Here is a 21,839-nt window from a genome sequence, read left to right on the forward strand (position 1 = left end):
ATAAGGTAAGCACATTTCGCCTAGACATTTTGCTTACTTGCATACTCATGCTCTCATAGTTAGTCCATTGAACATTTTTCATTTCTTCCCGGCGACTTTCACAAGCTCCAATACGAAACATATTTCAAAAAAACTATTCAAATTTTCCTATCTACTTGCTCAAAACCCAACAAAAAGACCTTTCAAAACTTAAATTTTCATTAACAAAACACACCCTTCATTTTCGACATCCTGAATCATTATTTTTGTTAGAGTTCGGTATGTGTTACATGTTTTTGAGCTGCTTTCCTCCTCTTTTAAGGATAATACTTCAAATTAGTGATTATTAATATATATATATTTTTTTTTTATAAGTGTATAAGTATATTAATAAAAGAATAGGCAAAAGCCATGTTTAGTACAAAGAATGTCCTAGCTAAGTAGGAGCATTAGAAACAAGGAAATCTTGGCCATTAAAGTTAACGGCAATGACTCAAGTACAAAGAGTTCTAAAAAAGAAAGCATTTAGTTCCTAGTTCCTCCATTGATCTTTCTTTGTCCTCAAACGTCCATTCATTGCGCGCCTGCCATAAACACCACATGACGCAAATAGGCAACATCTTCCATACATCCTTAATCTGTTGGTTACCTCTTAGATCTGTCCAACTAGCCAACATCTCCACTACAGACTCGGGCATAACCCACCCCAAGCCCAGTCTTCTAAATACTTCATTCCAAATCCCTCGAGCTATATCACAGTGTAGTAGAAGATGGTCCACTGATTCACCCTCGTTTTTGCACATGCAGCACCAATCTGCGATGATCACCCCTCGTCTTCTCAAATTATCCGTTGTGAGGATCTTAACCAAAGAAGCGGTCCACACAAAAAACGCTGCTTTGAGAGGCGCCTTATGTCTCCAAATCCTTTTCCAAGGGAACTAAGTTGGGGGTTCTTGTGACAGAGATTTATAATACGAGTGAACCGAGAATAAACCTTTTCCCGTAGGTATCCACCACAATAAATCAGCTTGATGGTTACTGCGTTTGAGTGAATACAAGAGGCTGAAAAGAGCTACAAAACTGTCCACTTCCCAATTATGTGCTGCTCGACTAAAATTAATGTTCCATTGGATTTGTTCCCCCACTATCACCATAACTTCCGCCACAGAGACATCATTGGCACTTGCCACCCAAAAAAGGACAGGAAATGGATCCTTTAAAGCACCATTACCACTCCAAGTATCAAACTAAAATTTGGTCCTAGTCCCATCTCCAAGACAAAATCTTGTGTGCCTGGAAAAAATCCCCTATCCTCTTTTAATATGTTTCCACAAACCCACACCATATGCCCCACTCACTTCATTGGTACATCATCCCCCCATAATTCTCTTTATTTACTCTCAATCACCAGTTTCCATAAAGCCTCAAGTTCTTTATGGTATCTCCACAATCATTTCCCAAGTAGCGTCCGATTAAAGATTCTCAAATTTCTAATGCCCAAACCACTAGAAGAGATAGGTCTGCATACTTTGTCCCACCTAACTAGGTGGAATTTAAACTCTTCACCCAATCCTCTCCACAGGAAATCTCGTTGAAGTTTCTCACTGTGAGCCGCCACTCTTACTGGGATAGGGAACAAGGACAAAAAATAGGTCGGTAAGTGAGATAACGTACTCTTTATCAGGGTAATCCTACCGCCTTTTGACAAATACAATCTCTTCCAACTTGCTAATCGACGCTCTACTTTCTCAATCACTGTATCCCATATAGAAGCCACTCTCGAAGTGGCCCCCAATGGAAGACCAAGTTATGTCATAGGGAGTGAAGCAATCTTAGACCCCAGAGTATTAGCCAACTGTCTTAGACGCTACACACATTCAATAGGCACCATCTCTGATTTATCCAAGTTCACTTTCAACCCTGAAACTGCTTCAAAACAAAGAAGAAGGGCCTTTAATACACGAATCTAATTATTATCTGCCTCATAGAAGATAAAAGTATCATCTGCAAACAATAAATGCGAAATATTAATAAGTCCCCCACCCGGGGGTCCTATTGAATACACGCCCATTTGCAACCAGGGTTGAGGTCAGTCTGCTCAAAGCCTCCATTACGATAACAAACAGTAATGGTGACGGCGGATCTCTTTGTCTAAGACTTCGTGTGTTGTTAAAAAAACCTGTTGGACTTCCATTTATCTGATTTGAAAATTTTGCTGTAGATATACACCAATGGATCGAGGATCTCAATCTTTCCCCAAAACCACACCTCCTTAGGAGATCAAGTAAAGATTCCCAATTAACATGGTCATACGCTTACTCCATGTCTAGTTTGCATATAATCCTGGTATTGCCAACTTTCAGTCTACTGTCCAAACATTCATTTGCGATAAGAACCGCATCTAAGATCTGTCTATCCTTTACAAAAATATTTTGAGGCTTTGAGATTCTTTCCCACTACCTCACTAAGGCGATTCGCAAGTACCTTAGAGAGAATCTTGTAAACCCCATTTACTAGGCTAATGGGTCGAAACTCCTTAATCTCCTCAGCCCCCAACCCTCTTCGGAATCAAAGCAAGAAAGGTGGCGTTTAGGCTTTTCACGAATTGTCCAACCAAATGAAACTCCTGGAACACCTTCATGAGATCATCCTTTAATACCTCCCAGCATGTTTGAAAAAAATCCATAGAAAACCCGTCAGGACCCGGAGCCTTGTCCTTGGCCATCTTTCTCACCACTTCGAAAACCTCAACCTCCTCAAACGGCTTCTCCAAACGAATACCATCCAAATAGAGTCGAAAGCTAGCCCATCAGGCTTCGATCTCCAACCCTCCTGCTCAGTAAATAGTTGTTCAAAGAACCCAACTACATGATCATTAATTTTCTATCTTCAGCATCTCAATATTATTAGATCTCCTATGAGAATTGGCTACCCTGTGAAAAAACTTAGTACATCTATCTCCTTCCTTCAACCATAACGCTCTCGACTTTTGCCGCCACGATATCTCTTTTAAAAGAACGATCCTCTCAAGATCTGCAACCAGCACTAGCTTTTTAGCTAATTCCTCCTGTGTTAAGATCCTGGACTCTTGTAGCCTTTCCATTTATGCGATCTCCCTTGTCTTGGTTTTCTTTTGTTCCCCAATGTCCCCAAAAGACTGGCCATTCCACAATTTTAAGTCTTGTTTGAGAGCTTTCAATTTACCCGCCAACGTAAAATTTGGAGAGCCCTAAAAATGATAAGATGACCACCACTGTTTGACCCTATCTACAAAACCTTCGGTTTCCAGCCACATGTTTTCAAACTTAAAATACCGACGTCTTCTTTGAATCCCACTAGAATCCAACACTATAGGCCAATGATCCAAACATATCCAAGGCAATTTCTTTTGCCAAACCTCCAGGAAGTGACTTTCCCACTCTGGGGAAATTAAGAATCTATCTAGTCAAGACCATGTCTGATTATTGGCCCACTTGCATAAACCCCCCGCCATTGGTAGATCCACTAAATTTAACTCAAAGATACATTCCGAGAAATTAAACATAGTTGGGCGCAATCTTCTATTACCGAAGCTCACTAGGAAATCTTGTAACATTGAAATCCCCACCAATACACCATGGAAGATCCCACCAACTATATACACCGGCTAGTTCATCCCACAATAATCTACGATCATTGTCTGAATTTGGACCATAAACCCCTGTCAATGCCCACAAAAAGCCATCTGAAACGCTCTTAAATGAGCATGCTACCAAAAATAACCCAATAAACTTCTCATTTATCTCCACCACCCTTTGATGCACCCTTTGATCCCACATCACCAAAACACCTCCTGAGGCCCCATTAGCTACCAAATGTACCCACTCCACGTGTGCCCAGCTCCATAAGCTTCTTACAATTCTTGTGTTAATAACTTTCAACTTCGTCTCTTGTAAGCAAACAATGTCCGGCTTCCACCCTCGCAACAAGTTTCTTACTTGAAGACGCTTACTCGGCTCATTTAGACCGTGGACATTCCATGAAACAATTTTTGGTTACATTTGAGAAATGCTAGCCCCTTTCCTTTAGTCATCTCCTTGCTAGAGCTACCTTCAGAGTTCATTGACCAAGTCAACCTCCTAAGTTCACGCTGTTTCTTGGATCTAACTTTCGTTTGTTGTTGATGACCCGCTTCGATAGCCGTGAGTAATGCCATGAATTGCTCCTCGTAACCTTCACACTTTAAACCCACCATTTCTTGAATATCTTTTACTGTGTTAAACACCCAGTCTGATGCACTCAACTGATCTAGAAACAAACACTTCAACAGGATAGGATTTTGCATTCGAAATTCCGGTTGTTCCTCCAAATGCTCTTCTCCTAATACCAAACCCACTTCCCCATTAGAGTTGTTTGACACCTGAATAAACCTCTGGGAGTTTTCCTCATCAGAAAGGAATAAGTCTTCGCTGGCCAAGTCCCCTGTTTCACTATCCCTCATAAAAATGACATCGTTAAACAGCACAGGGGCGCTCGACAGACCCTCGACACCTCCCCCACTCACCATCGATAGTTTCTGTGCACTCCCCGGAGGAGGAAGTGCACTCGGTGGTGGTGGAAGGTCCACTTCTAGAACTGTCACGTTCTGTTTCGTCGCCTACGAATTCAACCCACCCTCCTGTTGCTCCACCACCTTCATCGACGGCTTCTGAGGTCATTGCTACGAGGATTCCGGCAAGTCCACAGCCCTCTGGTGGTGGCGCGACGACAGCTCCCGCGGAGAAGGCTTCCTTCCTCCACCCGCGAAAACTGCCCTAGGCCTCCACACGTTTTGGGCCCTTGGATTGGGCCTCGGTCTAACAGCCTTCCAACCTTATCCGTGAGGGTCACGAGCCTGGCTCAGTCTTGGCCCATAATGGCCCAAACGATTATAAGAGTCCCTTGCCGGCCCCTTGCTGGCCCCTTGCTGGCCCTTGAAATCCCCTCCACCTTACCTCCCCTTAAACGCCCCGTTTCACCCATCTTCATACCATCCCTGACAATACTCAACAACTTGGCCACTTCCCTCTGCAAATTCCCCAACTACAACTGCACCTCCCTCACCAATGCAATGTACCTCCCGCACGTCTCTTTCACACTCTTTTTCCCGAAAGAAGCCTTGAGGCACTTGAGACTCTTCCCCATCATATCCTCCCCCGCCAGCCCCATTTCTTGGCGCAAAGGTCACCAACGGAGTTAACGCTTCTTTATAGGATTTGGCATGTGCCACCTCCCTCCACTGCCTCCTCTGAACATTGCCACCAGACCCAACTCTACATCTAACCACTTGGGTGAGCTCCCTCAGCACCTCCCTCATTCTTCTCCATCCCCTTCCCCCCTCTTCTTCAGGAATAATAATGAAGCTACGGCGGCCCCCTTCAGCATACACCACAACCTCCAAGAATCTGGGACGGTTATTTGAGCATCTATGGGCAATGAAGCTCCGGTAACCCTCCCTTATTGACGAGTAATAATCCTTTCTTGCACCTATCTCACTCTCCTCCAAAGCTCTCTTAAGCCATTGCACAGTGCTCAGCCCCATCAATAACTCTTACTTAAACCTCCTACCTCTCTCAGTGATACGTACCAGACCTCCTTCTCTCACGACGGAGAAAATCTTTGATTCAATGACAAGCTCCCTTGTGCTTCCCATCTTAGCCAACATCGACGGAGTTGATAAAAACTAACTAACCACCATCCTCGACGGCAAAACAAGGGAAATTTTTTTTTTTACTTTTTTCGCCCACATACGGAGAGAAAATAGCTTCCATAAACATAAGCTTCTTACAATTTAGAGTCATCAAAGATGGTTTACCTGATGAAGACTAATGCTTGGTCAAACGAAAAGAGATGAATAAAATTGGAGAAATAAGGGTTAGCAAGAGGCTTAAGTGATATGGGTTGACATTATGGGGTGGCCATTTTCCACCTTATCCCTGCCATCACCCTTGAACGCTTGTAGCCATTGAACTGGCAGGTGGATTTCCGAGGCCACCGTCCAGATCCTATGTAATTAGACCAAATCAAGCAAATAAAACCAAACCTATTCTGTAGTGGCCTTCAGATCGACACCCACGGTTGTGGTCGTTGGTTTTTGCCTTCAAGACATTGCACTTGGTGACAATGACAACGTACCATGGTGGCTGATGGTTGAGGTGAAGAAGAAAGGACGGGGTAGCGTGGCTGAGGACGGGGTGGCGTGGTTGAGGAGGAGGATAAGAAAGAGAAGGGAAGGGAGAGAAATGAGTGATTAGGTTTAGGGTTTATCTAATATACATATAGGTAAAGCAGGCGGGTAAGTGGGATACCCACCCGCTAGTTGTCCACTTTGTCAAAATTTTTATACAACTTGCCCACCGCCCACCCCCAATTGGCATAGTGGAGAAAAATGTGATGGATAGGGAGAGGTGATGCATAATATGAATAGTCTGTTGATCATTTAATCCTTTATTGTGAGGTTGTCGTGACCTATGGTATGAATTCTTTGCTAGAGTAGGACTAGCTTGGGTGATGCCATGAAGGGTAGTTATGTTTTCTTATCAAATTGGGGAGGCTTACGTGGTAATTCACAAATTGCATCAATGGGGAAGAAAATCCCCATTTGTCTATGGCGGTGTCTTTGGAGAGAGATGAACTCAAGAAGCTTTAAAGATCACGAGTGGTCAATAGAAGAGTTTAGAACCTTCTTTGTTAACAGTTTACTCCATTGGTCAATTGTAATTGATTTCAATATTCATTATAAAAAAAACACTTCTCTTTCTCCTAAAACACTTTTCTCTTTGTACACATGCGAAAAATCACGTAGACTCTGTCGTTGATGGTGTTACGTTAATGGCACGAGTATTGCGGTGGTGTAAAGATGGGATTCACAAGAGAGCTTGTGATAGAATCAAAATTCATTTTACTTGTGAAGGAAGGTGGATTGTTGCATATTCCAGAGAGGGTGGAAAAGAGATAATACATTACTGCTGGGACCAATCACAGTGAAATGGCTTGGGGGAGCGGTGGAGGAATGCTTGAGTGGGGAAAAGAAGGATTTTTATACGGCAAACAGAGAGGGTTATCGAAGCTTTATAGCATAGAGGTGCTCAAATAGTCGAGGTCGTTATATGGTGATAGCAGAGTACTGGGAGGGAGGAAGACGAAGCTTTCTATTCGTACCTGAAGGGGTGGGGGAGAAGGGATGGAGGAGACTGAGGGAGGCTCTGTGGGATTATTCTCTGGAAGGAAGAAATAGGGGTGGGTTGCACGGAGGAGCCTAGAGGAGGAGATCGAACACTTTGTCCTATAAGGATGCACTGGATCAGGTGGCACCACTCCGTGAACAAGGTGGTGGTGACGGTGGGGAGAGGTACAAGGATAGATACTTGCATTGAGCCCCTCTTGCGGTATGAAATGTGGGCTTTGACAGGCAGTTTGTCAGCCAGGGGGATGGGGACGTGCGACGTGCTCTGATGGAAAAGCAAGGATAGTTGTGGCAACTGCAGAAGATGATGGAGGAGATTCTAAAGTGTGTTGGGAGCAAAAAGGAAAAAATAGAGGGAGGATTCATGAAGGGCCCAGAGGTATCTAGAAGGCCCATCGCAGCCCATATAGGTTCTTCTCTTCAGGCTAAGGGGGTGGGTTCACAAGCTGGGCCAAGTATAAGTAAAAGGGTTGGGCCTCACAAGAGGAATCAGGAAGGAAGCACAGGCCTCAGCCCATAACCCAATCCAGATGGAAGGAAGGCCCTAGGGCTCCTTCCAGCGGCGGGAATGGTGCGCCTCCATCAGACATCACGTTGTGATGCACACCCCGAAAGAGCACGGGCCTTAGCCCAGAACCCAACCCAGATGGAAGGAAGGCCCTAGGGCTCCTTCCAGCAGCGGGAATGGTGCGCCTCCATCATGCCGCGACGCACGCCGACGGTGGAGGAACAACCGGCAGCGTCACAGAAGACGCTGGCACCAACGGTGGTGGTCTCCGATGAAGGCCTGCACATGTTGAGTGCGCAGAACCTCAAAATGGCCTCCTTGACACCACGGGGTGGTGTTTCACCATCGAAGGAGGGACATAAAGTGCTGATATGCAACATGGGTGATGTCCAGCGAACCCACTGGCATAGCTTCTTGAGGATTCTGAGATGGACAAAGAGGATGGGGTGTCTTCTGATGGCTATTCGCATCCCGATAGTGAACAACTACTGATTTCTGATGAAGAAAATTCTAAGAGTTTTACCCAGGCACTAAGTGGGCATTTTGGTCTAGAGGATATTTCTTTGGTAGAAGAGACCCAAGGCTTGTCGATGGACTGCAGAGGGGGTGATCCAATCCCCCTAAGCTACATGCTACCAAGTGCACTGTAATCTCTCAGATTGGGCATTTCATAAAGTAAAAGAAATACAAAAATGTGTGGGGATGGAGTGTGAAGGCTTCGGGGAACAGTTTATGGCTTTGCTTACTGCCATTGAAGTGGAGCACCAAAGTCACAGAAAAGCTGGATCAAAAAAACAGCATGAGCTGAAAAGGTTGACTTGGTCTATGAACTCTGAGGGCAGCTCCAACAAGGGCAGGTCGAAAGGGAAGGGGTTGGCCTTCCCCCAATGAAACCATGAATAGTGTTGTGGAATGTCCGCGAGCTCAATGAGGCCAATAAGCGTCTTCAAGTAAGAAACTTGCTTCATGAGTGGAAGGAGGACATTGTTAGTTTACAAAAGACTAAGATGAAGATGATTGATAGGAAAATTGTGCGAAGTGTATGGAGTTGTATACACGTGGATTGGGTGTATATGGCATCTATTGGGGCGTCAGGAGGTGTCTTGGTGATGTAGGATAGATGGGTGGTTGAGAAAATAGAGGAATTTATAGGGCTATACTCAATGGCATGATCCTTCAAGAGTATATCAGATAACTTTTTGTGTTCTTTTGCAAGTTTATATGGTCCAAACTTAGACAACAATAGAAGATATTTATGGGAAGAATTTGCTGGAGTACATAGCTGGTGGGACCTCCCTTGGTGTATTGGGGGAGACTTTAATGTTATAAAATTTCCAAGCGAGTGTTGGGGAATAGAAGAATGTGGCCAGCAATGACAAGAGTTTTTGGAGTGCATCTTTGATTTGAACTTGGTGGATTTGCCATTAGTAGGGGGTTCTGCTATGTGGTCTAATAATCAGACATGGTCTTGATTGGATCGTTTCTTAATATTACCAGAATGGGCAAGTCACTTTCTGGATGTTTGGCAAAAGCGAATACCTCATCTTTGTTCAAATCATTGCCTTATCATGCTTGATTATGGTGGTCTCTGAAGAAGTCGACAGTATTTCAAATTTGAAAACATGTGGCTAAAATCCGAAGGTTTTGTAGACAAGGTGAGATAATGGTGATCCTTGTATCAGATTCAGGGTACCCCTAGCTTCGTCTTTGCGGGTAAACTGAAAGCACTAAAAGAAGATCTAAAGATTTGGAATACACATCCTTTTGGTGATATAGGGGAGTGCAAGAAAAGCAAGGTGATGGAAATCTAGGAGTTGGAGAGGCTACAAGAGACTTGGTCTCTTACACAAGAAGAACTAGCACAAAAGACTAGCACAAAATAACGTCACAAGACAACCACCACGAGAGAAATGAACATCATAGTTATTATCCACCAATTGGCCAACATAAATCAAATTGGAGATAATCCAGGAGAGAAAAATATTGTGAAACAAAGAGCCCAAATTATCAACAGCAGTAATAGGAAGAGTATTGTCATCAGCAATTTGAATATTTTGCATGCCTCCATACTTACGAACATCCTGGAGACCCATCGTGCTACCAATCATATGATTAGAGGCACCCAAATCAACAATCCGAGAAGAAGTTGAGTTAGTACCCATACCTTGCAGGCCTAAAGCTGTAAAAGCAGACACAATCATTTGTTGTACCATTGCTAGTGTGAGAACAGATGAAGCAGAGCTTATGGTGGGGGGTGCAGAAGAAGAGGACTGAACAAAAGCCTAAAAAGCTTGGGATTGGCTATTCTGAGGCCGCACTCAACAGTCCTTGATGATATGGCCTTCTTTATTGCAGTAGTTACAAACTTTCTTAGGGAAATTGTGAGCAATATGGCCAAACTCCTTGCAACTGAAACACTGCAACAGAGTGGATAACTGTTGTTCTTCACGCAATAAATCTCCCAAACAAATATCCAAAGAAGGAACCAGATTACGGTTCAATAAGCCAGCCTGGACAGGTTCAAATTCAGGCCAAAGATTCATCAGGAATTGGTCGCGTTGATTCTCAGCATGAACCACTTGAAGAGCCGTTAGTGCCACCGGGGGAACCTTAGCATGAACAATTGCAGAATACTCGCTCCAGAGATTAATAAAACTAGAATAAAATTGTTCAATGGTCAAATTACCTTGACTGTAATTACTAATTTCCAACTCCAATTGGAACTTCTGAGCACTGTGATCTTGGTGGTAAATACGGTGGAGATAGTCCCACATAGCCTGAGGCGTAGTAAAACAGCAAAGATTGGTCACAAGATGGGGCTCAATCATCCCAACAGCCAAGAGACCACCTTAGTATCCTTGACCTTCCATTGTGCAAATTCTTTTTCATCAGTGAGAACTTTAGCAGAACTATCAATATGATTTGATAATTATTTTCCTTTCAAAAACATCTTAAACTGAAATTCCCAAGTAGAAAAATTCTTCCCAGTAAAGCGAACAATAGTATTCTCAATAGACATGATAAAAGACGCGTAGAAAATAGTAGCAAATCCAACCAAATAAACCAAGGCAGGCACGGCAAAGAAAACAAACAGATGGCCCAAGTTTAAATAGCAATAATAAGCCCAGGTAACGCAATGAATAAGCTCAATTAATGCCAAAATAAACAGCCCACAATGAAGAAGCCCAAGTAACACAACAAAAGGGCCCAAGTGATGATACTTGCCCAGAAAACCAATCAGCAAACCAAAGTGCTGATATCACACAAAGAAGACGTCAAACCAAACACCGTCGCCAGCCACCCCAGAAGTGGTCGACCACCACACAGTCAACACCAGATACTACCGACAGACTCAGAGATGCACAGCCACCACAAAAAACCACAGAGAGAAATAGCCCGCAACACAGAACAGAGTTTGCAACTCTGAAAAACAAGTCCGACAGCCACCAAAACTCAACCCACAAAGTTTGACACTACAGAAAGCAACGACTCCCACAAAGAGCAAGAAAGAACTTGTGGGGAAAAAAAAAATCCTCCCAAGAATAGCGATAAAAAATACACCCAGTGATTAAGACCAAGCCAATGGAAATCAGAGGAGAGGCTCTGGTACCATATCAAATTGGTCTGAATACCCTTTCCAGAGTGTGTGCTTTCAATATATATAAGAGAGTTTACACAATTGTTGCCAGATTTCTAGCGCCTAATCTGCTATACAAGGTAAGTATTTACATCCTAATTGACAGTTATGTATAATCTAGCTATAAAGGAAAGTATTACTAAAAATACAATAATTATGCCCAAATCATATCTCCGTAACAAATTGGAGGTGTTCGCAGTATATGACAACTAGCCAACACGCTGGGGTGTAAGATAGCCTTTTATCCTATGACTTACCTGGGCCTTCCGTTGGGGGCTCATTCGAGAGCGTCCTCTTTATGAGACTCAGTGATTGAGAAAGTTGAGCGAAGACTGGCTGGATAGAAAATGATGTATTTGTCGAAATGTGGTAGGATTACCTTGATTAACAATACTTTATCTAATTTACCAACTTATTTTTTATCCTTACTCCCTATACCTGCAAGTGTGGCGTTCCGAATTGAGAAACTCCAACATGATTTCTTGTGGAGTGGAGTGGGAGAAGAGTTCAAGTTTCACTTAGTCAAGTGGGAGACGGTATGCCGCCCCATCTCTTAAAGGGAGGGCATTAGAAATATGAGGATCTTTAACCGGGCGTTACTTGGAAAATAGTTGTGGAGATATAATAAGGAACCAAAAACCTGTGGAAGTTGGGGATTGAGAGCAAATATGGAGGTTTATGGGAGGGGATGGTGCACTAAAGAAGTAAGAGAGGCTTATGGAGTGGGATTGTGGAAACACATTAGAAGAGGATGAGAGGTCTTTTCTCGAAACACTAGACTTCATTTGGGTGAGGGTTCCAGAATTAAATTCTGGAGATGCGGTAATAGTACTCTACAAGAGGTATTTCCTTCTCTTTTCCAAATTGTTTGTGCTAAAGATGTTTCAGTTGCGGAAGCCATGGGGATATCCGGGGGGCAAATCCAATGGATCTTCAATTTTAGTCGGGCAGCACAAGACTAGGAAATGAGCAATTTTGTAGATTTTTACAGCCTTTTGTACTCTATAAAACTGAGCAATCAACAAGAAGATGTGTTGTGGTTGATGCCCGTAGGTTAAGGTGTTTTCTCGGTTCGCTCTTTTTATAAGGCTCTCACACAAGCCCAATATTCAGTTTCCGTGGAGAAGGCTTTGCAGACATAAACCGTCCCCCCAAAGCCGCATTCTTCTGGTGGACAACTTCGTTGGGTAAGATTCTCACAACCAATAACTTGAGAAAACGAAGGGTAATCATTGTAGATTGGTGTTGCATATGTAGAGAATGGGCCGAGTCTGTGAACCATCTCCTACTACATTGCGAGATAGCTAGGGTATTATGGAATGAGGTGTTAAGTAGATTAGACTTGGCTTGGGTTATGCCGGAGACAGTGGTGGTAGTGCTAGCCAGTTGGACAAATCTAAGAGGCATGCAACAGATTAAAAATGTTTGGAAGATGATCCCTATATGCATCATGTGGTGTTTGTGGCAAGAGCGCAATGACCAGACGTTTGAAGGCAATGAGAGATCGATGGAGGAGGTTAAAATTTTATTTTTTAGAACTTTGTGTACTTAGGCCATTGCTATTGACTTTAATGGCATGGACCTACATGATTTTTTTGTCTCTAATACGCCTACTTAGTTTAGGGCATACTTTTGTTTTCTATTAGAGTTCTGTACATGGCTATGCCTATTCATTGATCGATAAAATTTGTTTACTTAATAAAAAATTGATTTCAATGGTTTGAATGTCCATGACTTCCTTGCATCCCTAGTCAATCATGCCTAGGTGTCGCTCTTGCAGATGCTCTGTGTACTTCGGCTATGCCCATTTTCTAATCAATAAAATTATTGTTTACTAATTATAAAAAAGAAAAGATAGGGAAGAGTAATACATAATATGACTAAGGATAAGATAGAGTGGCAAAATTGGATATATGGAACCAACCTCAATTAATTGACAAAGATCAGATGTATTAAGTTTAGATTGTGGGTATTTTAGGAAGACTTTTGTACATACCCTATGTATTTGAGTGGCTATCCTTTTCATATAATTGACTTGTATAAAGAAAAAGCCTTGCTAAGTTGAGTCAGTTAAGATTTTTAAAACTCCAATGCTATCCTAATCCCTTTTTAACATTGACTCTCTAGAATTTGGCACTCCTGCTCACACAGCAAACCAGAACTTGGTACTCATTTTTCAACATTATAAAGGCTTATTGTTGTTATAAAAAGGTTCACTATGATGGTCTCTCTCTCTCTCTCTCTCTCTCTCTCTATGGTGACTTTTGCTGGTGAAACCTATCATTCTGTGTTTCTTTGCTCTAGAATTATGGGTTGGGTGCCAGTAATCACGTATGGGTCATTTGAATCCAATTATCACTGAGTCCAAGGTGTTTGAGTTTCAGGTAGGGGAAGGAACTTCTGTGGTATTCGTCAATTGAGAGAAGCAATGGTGGCCTTGACTGGGTGTCTTTGGGGAAATCAATGTGATTTGGTTGCTGTCCTCCACGGGGATGACTCTAAAATAAAGTTTTGGCACAACTTGTGGGGCAGTGATCAACATCTTAAGGGGTCTTTCTGGTTCTCTATTGCACTTGTTATGGATGCCTCAGTGGTGGACAATGTACAAAATGTGGACGGCTCCCACTCAATTGGAAGTGGATTTTATTAGAGTAGGATGTGATTGGGAGCTGGATCTCCATTCCTCATTTTATGCCCGTTAAGACCGCTGGCAAGAAGATCAGATGTGTTGGGTCCCCATCAAGATTGGGCTATTTCAAGTAAAATCACTTTACCGTGTGGTTCCCATAGAAGAAAATATGGAATAAAGCTCCCCCAATGGCGGCTTTCTTTGGTTGGGTAGCAACATTGGGAAAGTTCTAATGTTGGACGATTTGAGGAGCCAACGAGTGATAAATTGGTGCTGCATTTGTAGAAGGGATGTGGAAATTGTCGATCACTTGTTACTACTCCGAGATGTTGCCAGGGTTACATGGTGGGAGAGGAATAATAGAAACTTCGAGGATTGTGAGAAGACTGAGCTAAATAATTTCTATTTTTGTAAACTTTATCATTAGATGCCCCCATACATATGTTCTTCTGGCTTGAGATTTCTGGACTTTTTTAATTAAGCTTATTGCCCTTTCTAAGGTGTATCAATTGTATACACCCTGTGTGCCTATTGTGCCTTGGTGCTCATTATAAAATTATCTTATCAAAATATGCAATGTTCGCTGTTACTTATTTCTTTGCTCAATTACAAGTGTTGTAGCAGATGATATACATCTAACTATTATTTTTCTTGGCCATGGTGTGTTTAGCCTGTAGCTCAAAATATCATGGTGGACCACCACCCAGGTGGAGGACATTGGTTTGCTGCTGGTCTCTCTCCTAATGTGAGCTTGCTGTCCCCTCAATTATGCTTCCATTTTTAATTGTTGGACTGTCATTGCTAATTCTTTTGTTTTATCACCATTTATCACCATTTATCACATTATGCTGTCACTGAAGTATATGTACGTCATGTAGATTCCAGGAAGGAATAGAGTTGCTCTTCATAACAGCCCACACTTCCCGATAGTGCCATTTCAACATGCCAACAGTTATGGCAGTGTTGGAAGTTATGGTAGCTATAATGATAGTACAGGGCTTGGAAGCAGCTATGGAAGCTATGGAGACAGTAGTAATGTGTTTGCATATTATTCGCCTGTCGGTCCATCTGGGATGAACATGCATCCACAGGGCAATGTCTCAATGCTGGGAAGTAGTCCTGATACGAGAAGAAGGGTTATGCAATACCCACATGGAAGTGGACTTGGTATAAGTCCATCGGCTGGAAATTTTACATCACTGCCTCTTGGCAATAGCCCCTCACAATTTACTCCACCAAGTTCCTATAGTCAAGTTTCTGCTGGCTCTCCTGGACATTATGGTCCAACCTCTCCAGCAAGAGGCAGTCATGGATCGCCTTTAGGAAAGATGACTGCAGTTAGCCAGTTTAATAGAAGAAAAAGTTGGGGATATTCCGGAAATTCTCAATCTCAAGAGAGCCTGTCATGTTCTCATTGGCAAGGGCAATTTACCGATGGCTCTAGTTCTTCACAAACTGAAGGAAATTCTCAGGTACTTCATGGTTCTCCATCGCATCTGCAATCAGGTTCTAATGCTGCAAGCTGGAAGCAGCATCGTGGAGGCACCAGAATCTCTGCTGGTTACTCTCCCTTTCAGAGCATGCCGGGTTCCTCTACACTTGGTTCTAATATGCAATTGGCACAAACTGCAGGATCAGCTTCTGAAAAGCCTGAGGTTGGCCTCTCACCGCCTGATCCTGGAGATTGGGATCCCAACTATAGGTAAGCAGACCAGATATTGGTGTATCTATACATATATAAATCCAAGAGATACATTTGCTGCCTCTTGCCCATGTATATATGCATGTTTTATTTGTATTACAATATTTTCCAATTAAAACAGTGCATAGTGTAAATTCACATGGCCTAGTTGTATTTATAACTTTTTAATTGAGGCCAGAACTGATGGTGGTATACAACTTACCATAATAGTTTCAAATCTAAATATAGTGAACCTAGAAAACTTAAAGCATTCTAACAAGTCAAGACTCAAACAGCTAATCACCCGTTATCATTGCCTGCTACTGCTTGTTACAAATTGTGTCGACGTTTTTTTTTTTTTTTTTTGTTGCTTTTTCAATGGTCATGATTATTCAATATTTTGTTATTTAGATATAGTTGATAGCGATTTGTGGTATTATACTATTATGATGTATTACTCAGACTGATTTTTTGCTACTGCTTTTTTTTCTTTTCTTTTATTTTTTGCTACGGGGGCACTCTCTAATTTGAGTAGCTAGAGCAATGACGTCCACAACCTTTTGGCTAGAAATGTTTTGAATTGTAGGCAGATATTGAATGATAGCTGGAAATCAATTAGGCAAAAGTGAAGCTGTGTCCAGGAATTTGAAAATAGAAAACAACTAGCAGAAAGACAATTGTGAAATTGTGTCATTATCATAATTTTTTTTATTTGTGAGATTACTTATAAATGATGAAAAGAGTACCATTACCATTAAGTACACAGTTTTTCAGATACACCTAACCAGAGAGAGTAAAGAACTAAACAGAATTCTGAAGGCTAACACTAGAGAAACATAATAGGGTAGCCATCCAATGGAGTATATTCTAAAAAAAAGGAAGATTTGAGTTTGCACTGCCTTCGAAATTATGAGCATTTCTTTATTGTCATATACATCATATTAGAAAATTGAATTCATTCTCCACAAGAGCCTGTTGTAATCATTCTCAAATCTGCCGATCCAGCATGCCACATTGTATTAGTGATCTCACAATGGAGTAAAAGGTGATCGACTGTTTCCCCATCCCTCCTACACATGCAAAACGACTTCAATACCAGGACATGTCTACTCTGTAGGTTTTTATAATTAAGGATCTTTCCTAGCTCTGCTATCGAAACAAAGAGAGTCACTCTTGGTGAGTCCTTACTCTTCCTCCATGGAGAGTTAGTGCTCTTGTGAAGGATCAATGTCTTATAGTATAACATACTTCAAACACCCCTCTCTTGGACATGGCCTATCACATCTTATCTTCCCCATATTGTCTCACCCTAGCAGAATACAACCAATCATAGAAAAGTCAGAAAGATCGATCTCCCAATCCTGTGCTGCTCTGATGAAGTCTACTGCCTATTAAGGTGATCCATTTGAAAATTGTAAATGATCCAGAAAGACCACTTTATGAAGTCAACCCCCACACCACACATCATGCCAGAATTTTATCCTAGATCTATTGCCTGCCTCATATCTATTATGTTGTGAGAACTCCCCCAATCCGTTCTAACATTCTTTCATAATCCAACCCCATAAGACTATTCACCTTGTTACCTCATTAAAGCTCCAACCATCGCAAGCACAACCATACTTCATATTAATCATGTCTCCATAGGCTATTTCTTTCACTTGCATACTGCCATAGCCACCCCATGAGGGCACTTTTGAATGTAATCGATTTCTTGATTCCTAACCCGCCATTGGAGGTTGAAGAGCACACCTTGGGCCAATTTACAAGATGGAACTTCAGCTCCTCTCTTATACCACCCCATAATAATCTCTCTAAAACTTATTGAGACAATTGGCTACACTTGCATGACGGGGAAATAGACATAAAGTAGGTCGATAAATTCTAACTCTTAATCAAAGTAATTTAAAGAGACCCTCCTTTAGATAAGTTTTTTTTTGTCAGTTAACAAAATTAAACATAATTTTATTGACCATAAGAATAGGCACATACCCAAGTTACAAGTATACAGGACATACAAAAGCATTGCCTGAGCGTGCTAGTTCAGCGATACAAGAAATTCATGAAAACTCATTCTATTGAAATCAATTACAACCGACCAACAAAGTGTAGTATTGAAAAACAATTTCCTAAGCTCTTCCATTGATCATTCTCGATCTTGGATGCTTTTGTTGTTCCTTTCCCTCCAAATGCACCATCATAAACATATTGGGACCATCTTCCATATTGTTGCAATATGAGAGTTACCGTGAAGGCCTCTCCAAGAAGCTAGGAGATCGATCACCCTTCTCAGCATCACCCAAGTTAGTCCCACCCGAGTGAAGAAACATTCCATAGGGTCGTGGCAATCTTGAATGAAGTAATAAATGATCAATGGACTCCCCCATTCTTTTTGCACATGCAACACCACTCCATGACAATGAATTGACGTTTCCTTAAATTATCAAGTGTGAGTTCTTTCCCAAGGAAGCTGTCCATACAAAAAAGAGTGCGTTTAAGGGTGTCTTTGTCTTCCAAATACTCTTCCATTGGAATGAGTTTGTTGTATGTGTGTTCATGACTTTGAGCAGATGGGAACTTCCCTTTCTTGGAATGGTGCTAGAAAATCTTGTCATCAACTTCCCCACTCATGTGAGTCGAGTATATGTGATTATAAAACTCTGATATTGTGTCGACTTCCCCCAATCATGTGCATTTTTAAAGAAAGTGACATTTCATTCCATTGAGGAGCACCATTTGATGTAACCAAAAGGTCCGCAATTGAGGTTTCTTTCATTCTTGCTATATCATAGACTTAGATAAGCTTCCTTGAGTGCCCTATCGCCACACCATAGGTCATGCCAAAATTTGATTTTGAATCCGTCACCCACCTCAAAGCAGGTATTTCTAAAGTATGTATCCCATTCCCTTCTTATGTGCTTCCAAAGCCCCACCCCATATGGCCCACTTACCTCATTTGAACACCAACCTCCCCATGTTTTACCGTACTTTGATTCTATGATATTTCTCCACAAGGTCCCCCCTTTTATGGTATCTCCACAACCATTTTCCCAACAAGACCTTGTTAAAAATGTGCAAATTCCTGATACCCAAGCTTCCTTCTAAGACAAGGGAACATACTGTGGCCCATTTTACCAAGTGAAACTTAAACTTATCATTCATCCACCCCCCTCTCCAAAAAAAAAAAAACAAGAAATCTCTCCATGTGTTACCGACCCTTGGTATGAAGTGGTAATAATGATAAGAAACAAGTCAGCAAGTTGGATAGGGTACTTTTAATTAATGTGACCCTACCACCTTTGGATAGGTACATCCTCTTCCAACTAGCCAATTTCCGCTCCATTTTCTCTAGTATATCATTCCAAATTGATTTCAATATGAATGGGGCACCCAAGGGGAGGGGGCCAAGATATTTCATCAGCAAATGAGATATCTTGCATCCCAAGATGGAAGCCATGCTCTCCATATTAGTGACATCTCCCATAAGAACTACTTCTGATTTTGTCAAGTTCACCTTCAATCCTGAAGCAGCTTTAAAGCAAAGAAGAAGAGCCCTCAAAGCTTGAATATGATCATGTCTGGCTCCACAAAATATTAGTGTGTCATCGGCAAATAATAGGTGAGATATACTTTACCCCACTAAAAATCCACGAAGGAAACCGCCCTCCACAACTCTTGAAATCATCTTGCTAAAGGCTTCCATTACAAAAACAAATAGTAGTGGAGAAAGAGGATCACCTTGTTTTAAGCCCCGTGAGCTTTTAAAGAATCCATTTCAAACCAAAGCCACATCTCATGTAAAGCAAAAAGGTCAAATTGACACAGTCATAAGCCTTTTTCATGTCTAGTTTGCACAAAAGTCCCAGCTCTCCCAACTCTAGTCTACTATTAAAACATTTGTTGGCAATAAGTACTGAGTCAAGAACTTGCCAACCTACTTGCTACCTTTTCAAGGATGCCTTTCCAAATTGACTTGGTTTTTAAATGGTCACCTAGAGGGAGGCCAAGATACGCCATAGCTAATGAAGACACATTGCATCCAAAGATTTGAGCTAGGCTGTCTACATCATCCCCATTTCCTGTTGTAAGTAACCACGACTTGGGGAAGTTTGTCTTCGACCTTGATTCTGCCTTATAGGAAAAAAAATTCTCACTAAAAATCAGTGTTCACTTATGAAGAACAAGTGTTGATGTTTGGATCCAGACATAAAGCCTAATAATAAACCTTCATTCACTAATACCAACATTATTCTGTTAAGGGCCTTCATAATGTCTCAGCCAGGGTTTCGAAGAGTTCCATGGGAGAATCATTTTCCATGACCGAGAAGCACACCCTGTATATGCAATGAACTATTCAGCTACACCACTTCTTCCATAAGCCACACCTTTCTTTCTCATTATCATCATTTAGACCATCATTGTTTAATCTGTACAAAACAAATAAATGATATGCATGCAGAGTACGAGCTAATTGATTTGCACATCATCATCGAGTTGAATTTGAAGTTGTTTTATTTGGATTTTCTGAAGTCCCTTGACAAACTTAAGTTTTAAATACTGTTTTGACTTTTGTCGATTTTTATTTTAGTGATGAACTTCTTCTACAAGAGGACGGTTTGGATATAAGTGCCGTGACAACCAACTTCAGCAAAAATGTGCATCTTGGACCTGCAGAACCATTGCTCGGGGATGGAAGATTCAACCATGTCTCGAGTACAATTTCAAATTTCTCTGTACAGAGGTAGGCCGTGCTCTGTTTTTACTGTTCACTCATCTTATATGTTTATATTATTATTCCATTTTATTGTTAAATCTAAAAGATTCCCAAGTGCATTTGGTGTTCTCAATTGTGAGTATTGAATTATGTTTGTTTCCCGTTCTTTTTTTAGGGGGGAATGAGTATTTTTTATTTTCTTTTGATGAAGATGAGTGATTTTTCCTTCCAATGCTTTCTTTGCATTTCTTCATTTTGTTTACGGTTTCACATGATGTGCTTCAGACAAAATGGACCTGGTCAAGCATTTTCACATATGGAGATTGGTAGCCCTCCTTCAGCTCATGATCCACTTCACGGATATGTCCGCCCCATGTCAAATCCTTCCCACTTTGTGCCTAATATCTCACAAAATTCTCCTAGTCGTTTGGGACAGCAACCTGTTCAGCGGTTCAGCTATGGACGAGCACCCAGCAGTCGGGTTGGTGATTCCAATCATGTGGTGGTTCAGCCCCCCTTCTCCAGCTTTAATTCTGGGGGCGTGCGTTCTCCTGGAAATAGCTCATTCAGCAATGGCATGCCATGGGGTACTTCCTGTCTTGACTATGTCAAGCCACATCAACATTCACTATTTTTCTTTCTACTTAATAAATTCTAATTACAAATATCTGTATCAAAATGGAAAAGGCTACACAAGTCGGACTATATTATGTGTGAGGGTGAATAGAAGCAATGGGATGAACTCTGATAACATTTGCATTCTGTTGTAGGTCGTAGAGGCAATCATCCTATCACAAACATGCCACCGACATCCCGTGGGAGGAAAGACTATGGAAGGATAGCCTAATGTTGAATCAGCTTATTCTTTTTACGATGAGAGATCTGGCTTGTGAGATAGGCAAGAAAGTCATTCTCAATAGTTAGCTGCCCAGTGGGCTGTTAGAAAATCCTCATCCAGATCATGCTCATTCGTTGTGCTTGCATAGATATAATTTATGATTATGGGTTATTGTGTCTTCTTACTAATCTAAGCAATCAATATTCTTTTAGTCATGAACTTTCAAGGCATTTTTGAGCCTGTTTCTTGAGTGCCTGATTTTTTTAAGTTTAAATATTGTACTAATACTGTGATTTTTTTTTCCTTTTTTTTTTTGTTCTCCCCTGTTTGAAGGAATCTAACCTTATTATTGAAGTATTTACATTGCAGCTGCTGAAGAAGAATTGCAACAGGTGTAAGTTGATCTAGGAATAGCCAGTGGGTCTCGTCGTTTTCTCTTTGTTTAGAGGGTGGAATTGTAAAGAGACATTTTGCTAAAAGAAGTTATTTGTCGTATTTAATTTTATTTTGTTGACAAGCCAAATGGTTCCAATTATTTGGAGCCACCGGCTAAATCTTTGCATGCCAAGCTTCTTGTAAACTACACAAGCTTTTCAATCCCTTGAATATAAGATGATGCTGATGATTTTTATGTAAATGAACAATAATT

At 41.5% G+C, this 21,839-nt stretch overlaps 1 protein-coding gene across 2 annotated transcripts in view; it reads left to right on the plus strand.

The window, feature by feature from the left end:
* Positions 1-21,690, plus strand: part of LOC109007496 (dual specificity protein kinase YAK1 homolog) — a 38,179-nt gene extending 16,489 nt beyond the window's left edge. The window contains exons 14-19 of one of the 2 annotated variants that reach the window (XR_001998790.2): positions 14,628-14,702; positions 14,836-15,659; positions 20,227-20,379; positions 20,638-20,939; positions 21,123-21,250; positions 21,560-21,690. Coding sequence is in view for 1 of the 2 variants with exons in the window: in XM_018987174.2 (XP_018842719.2) it covers positions 14,628-14,702; positions 14,836-15,659; positions 20,227-20,379; positions 20,638-20,939; positions 21,123-21,199 (1,431 nt within the window). In the remaining variant the exon portion in view is untranslated. Of the gene's footprint in view, positions 1-14,627; positions 14,703-14,835; positions 15,660-20,226; positions 20,380-20,637; positions 20,940-21,122 lie in introns of both variants that reach the window. The other variant, XM_018987174.2, reaches the window with a different exon arrangement.
* Positions 21,691-21,839: the final 149 nt, after the last annotated feature.

This window comes from Juglans regia, chromosome 16 (genome assembly GCF_001411555.2).
Source record: "Juglans regia cultivar Chandler chromosome 16, Walnut 2.0, whole genome shotgun sequence".
In the NCBI taxonomy this organism is placed as follows: Eukaryota; Viridiplantae; Streptophyta; class Magnoliopsida; order Fagales; family Juglandaceae; genus Juglans; species Juglans regia.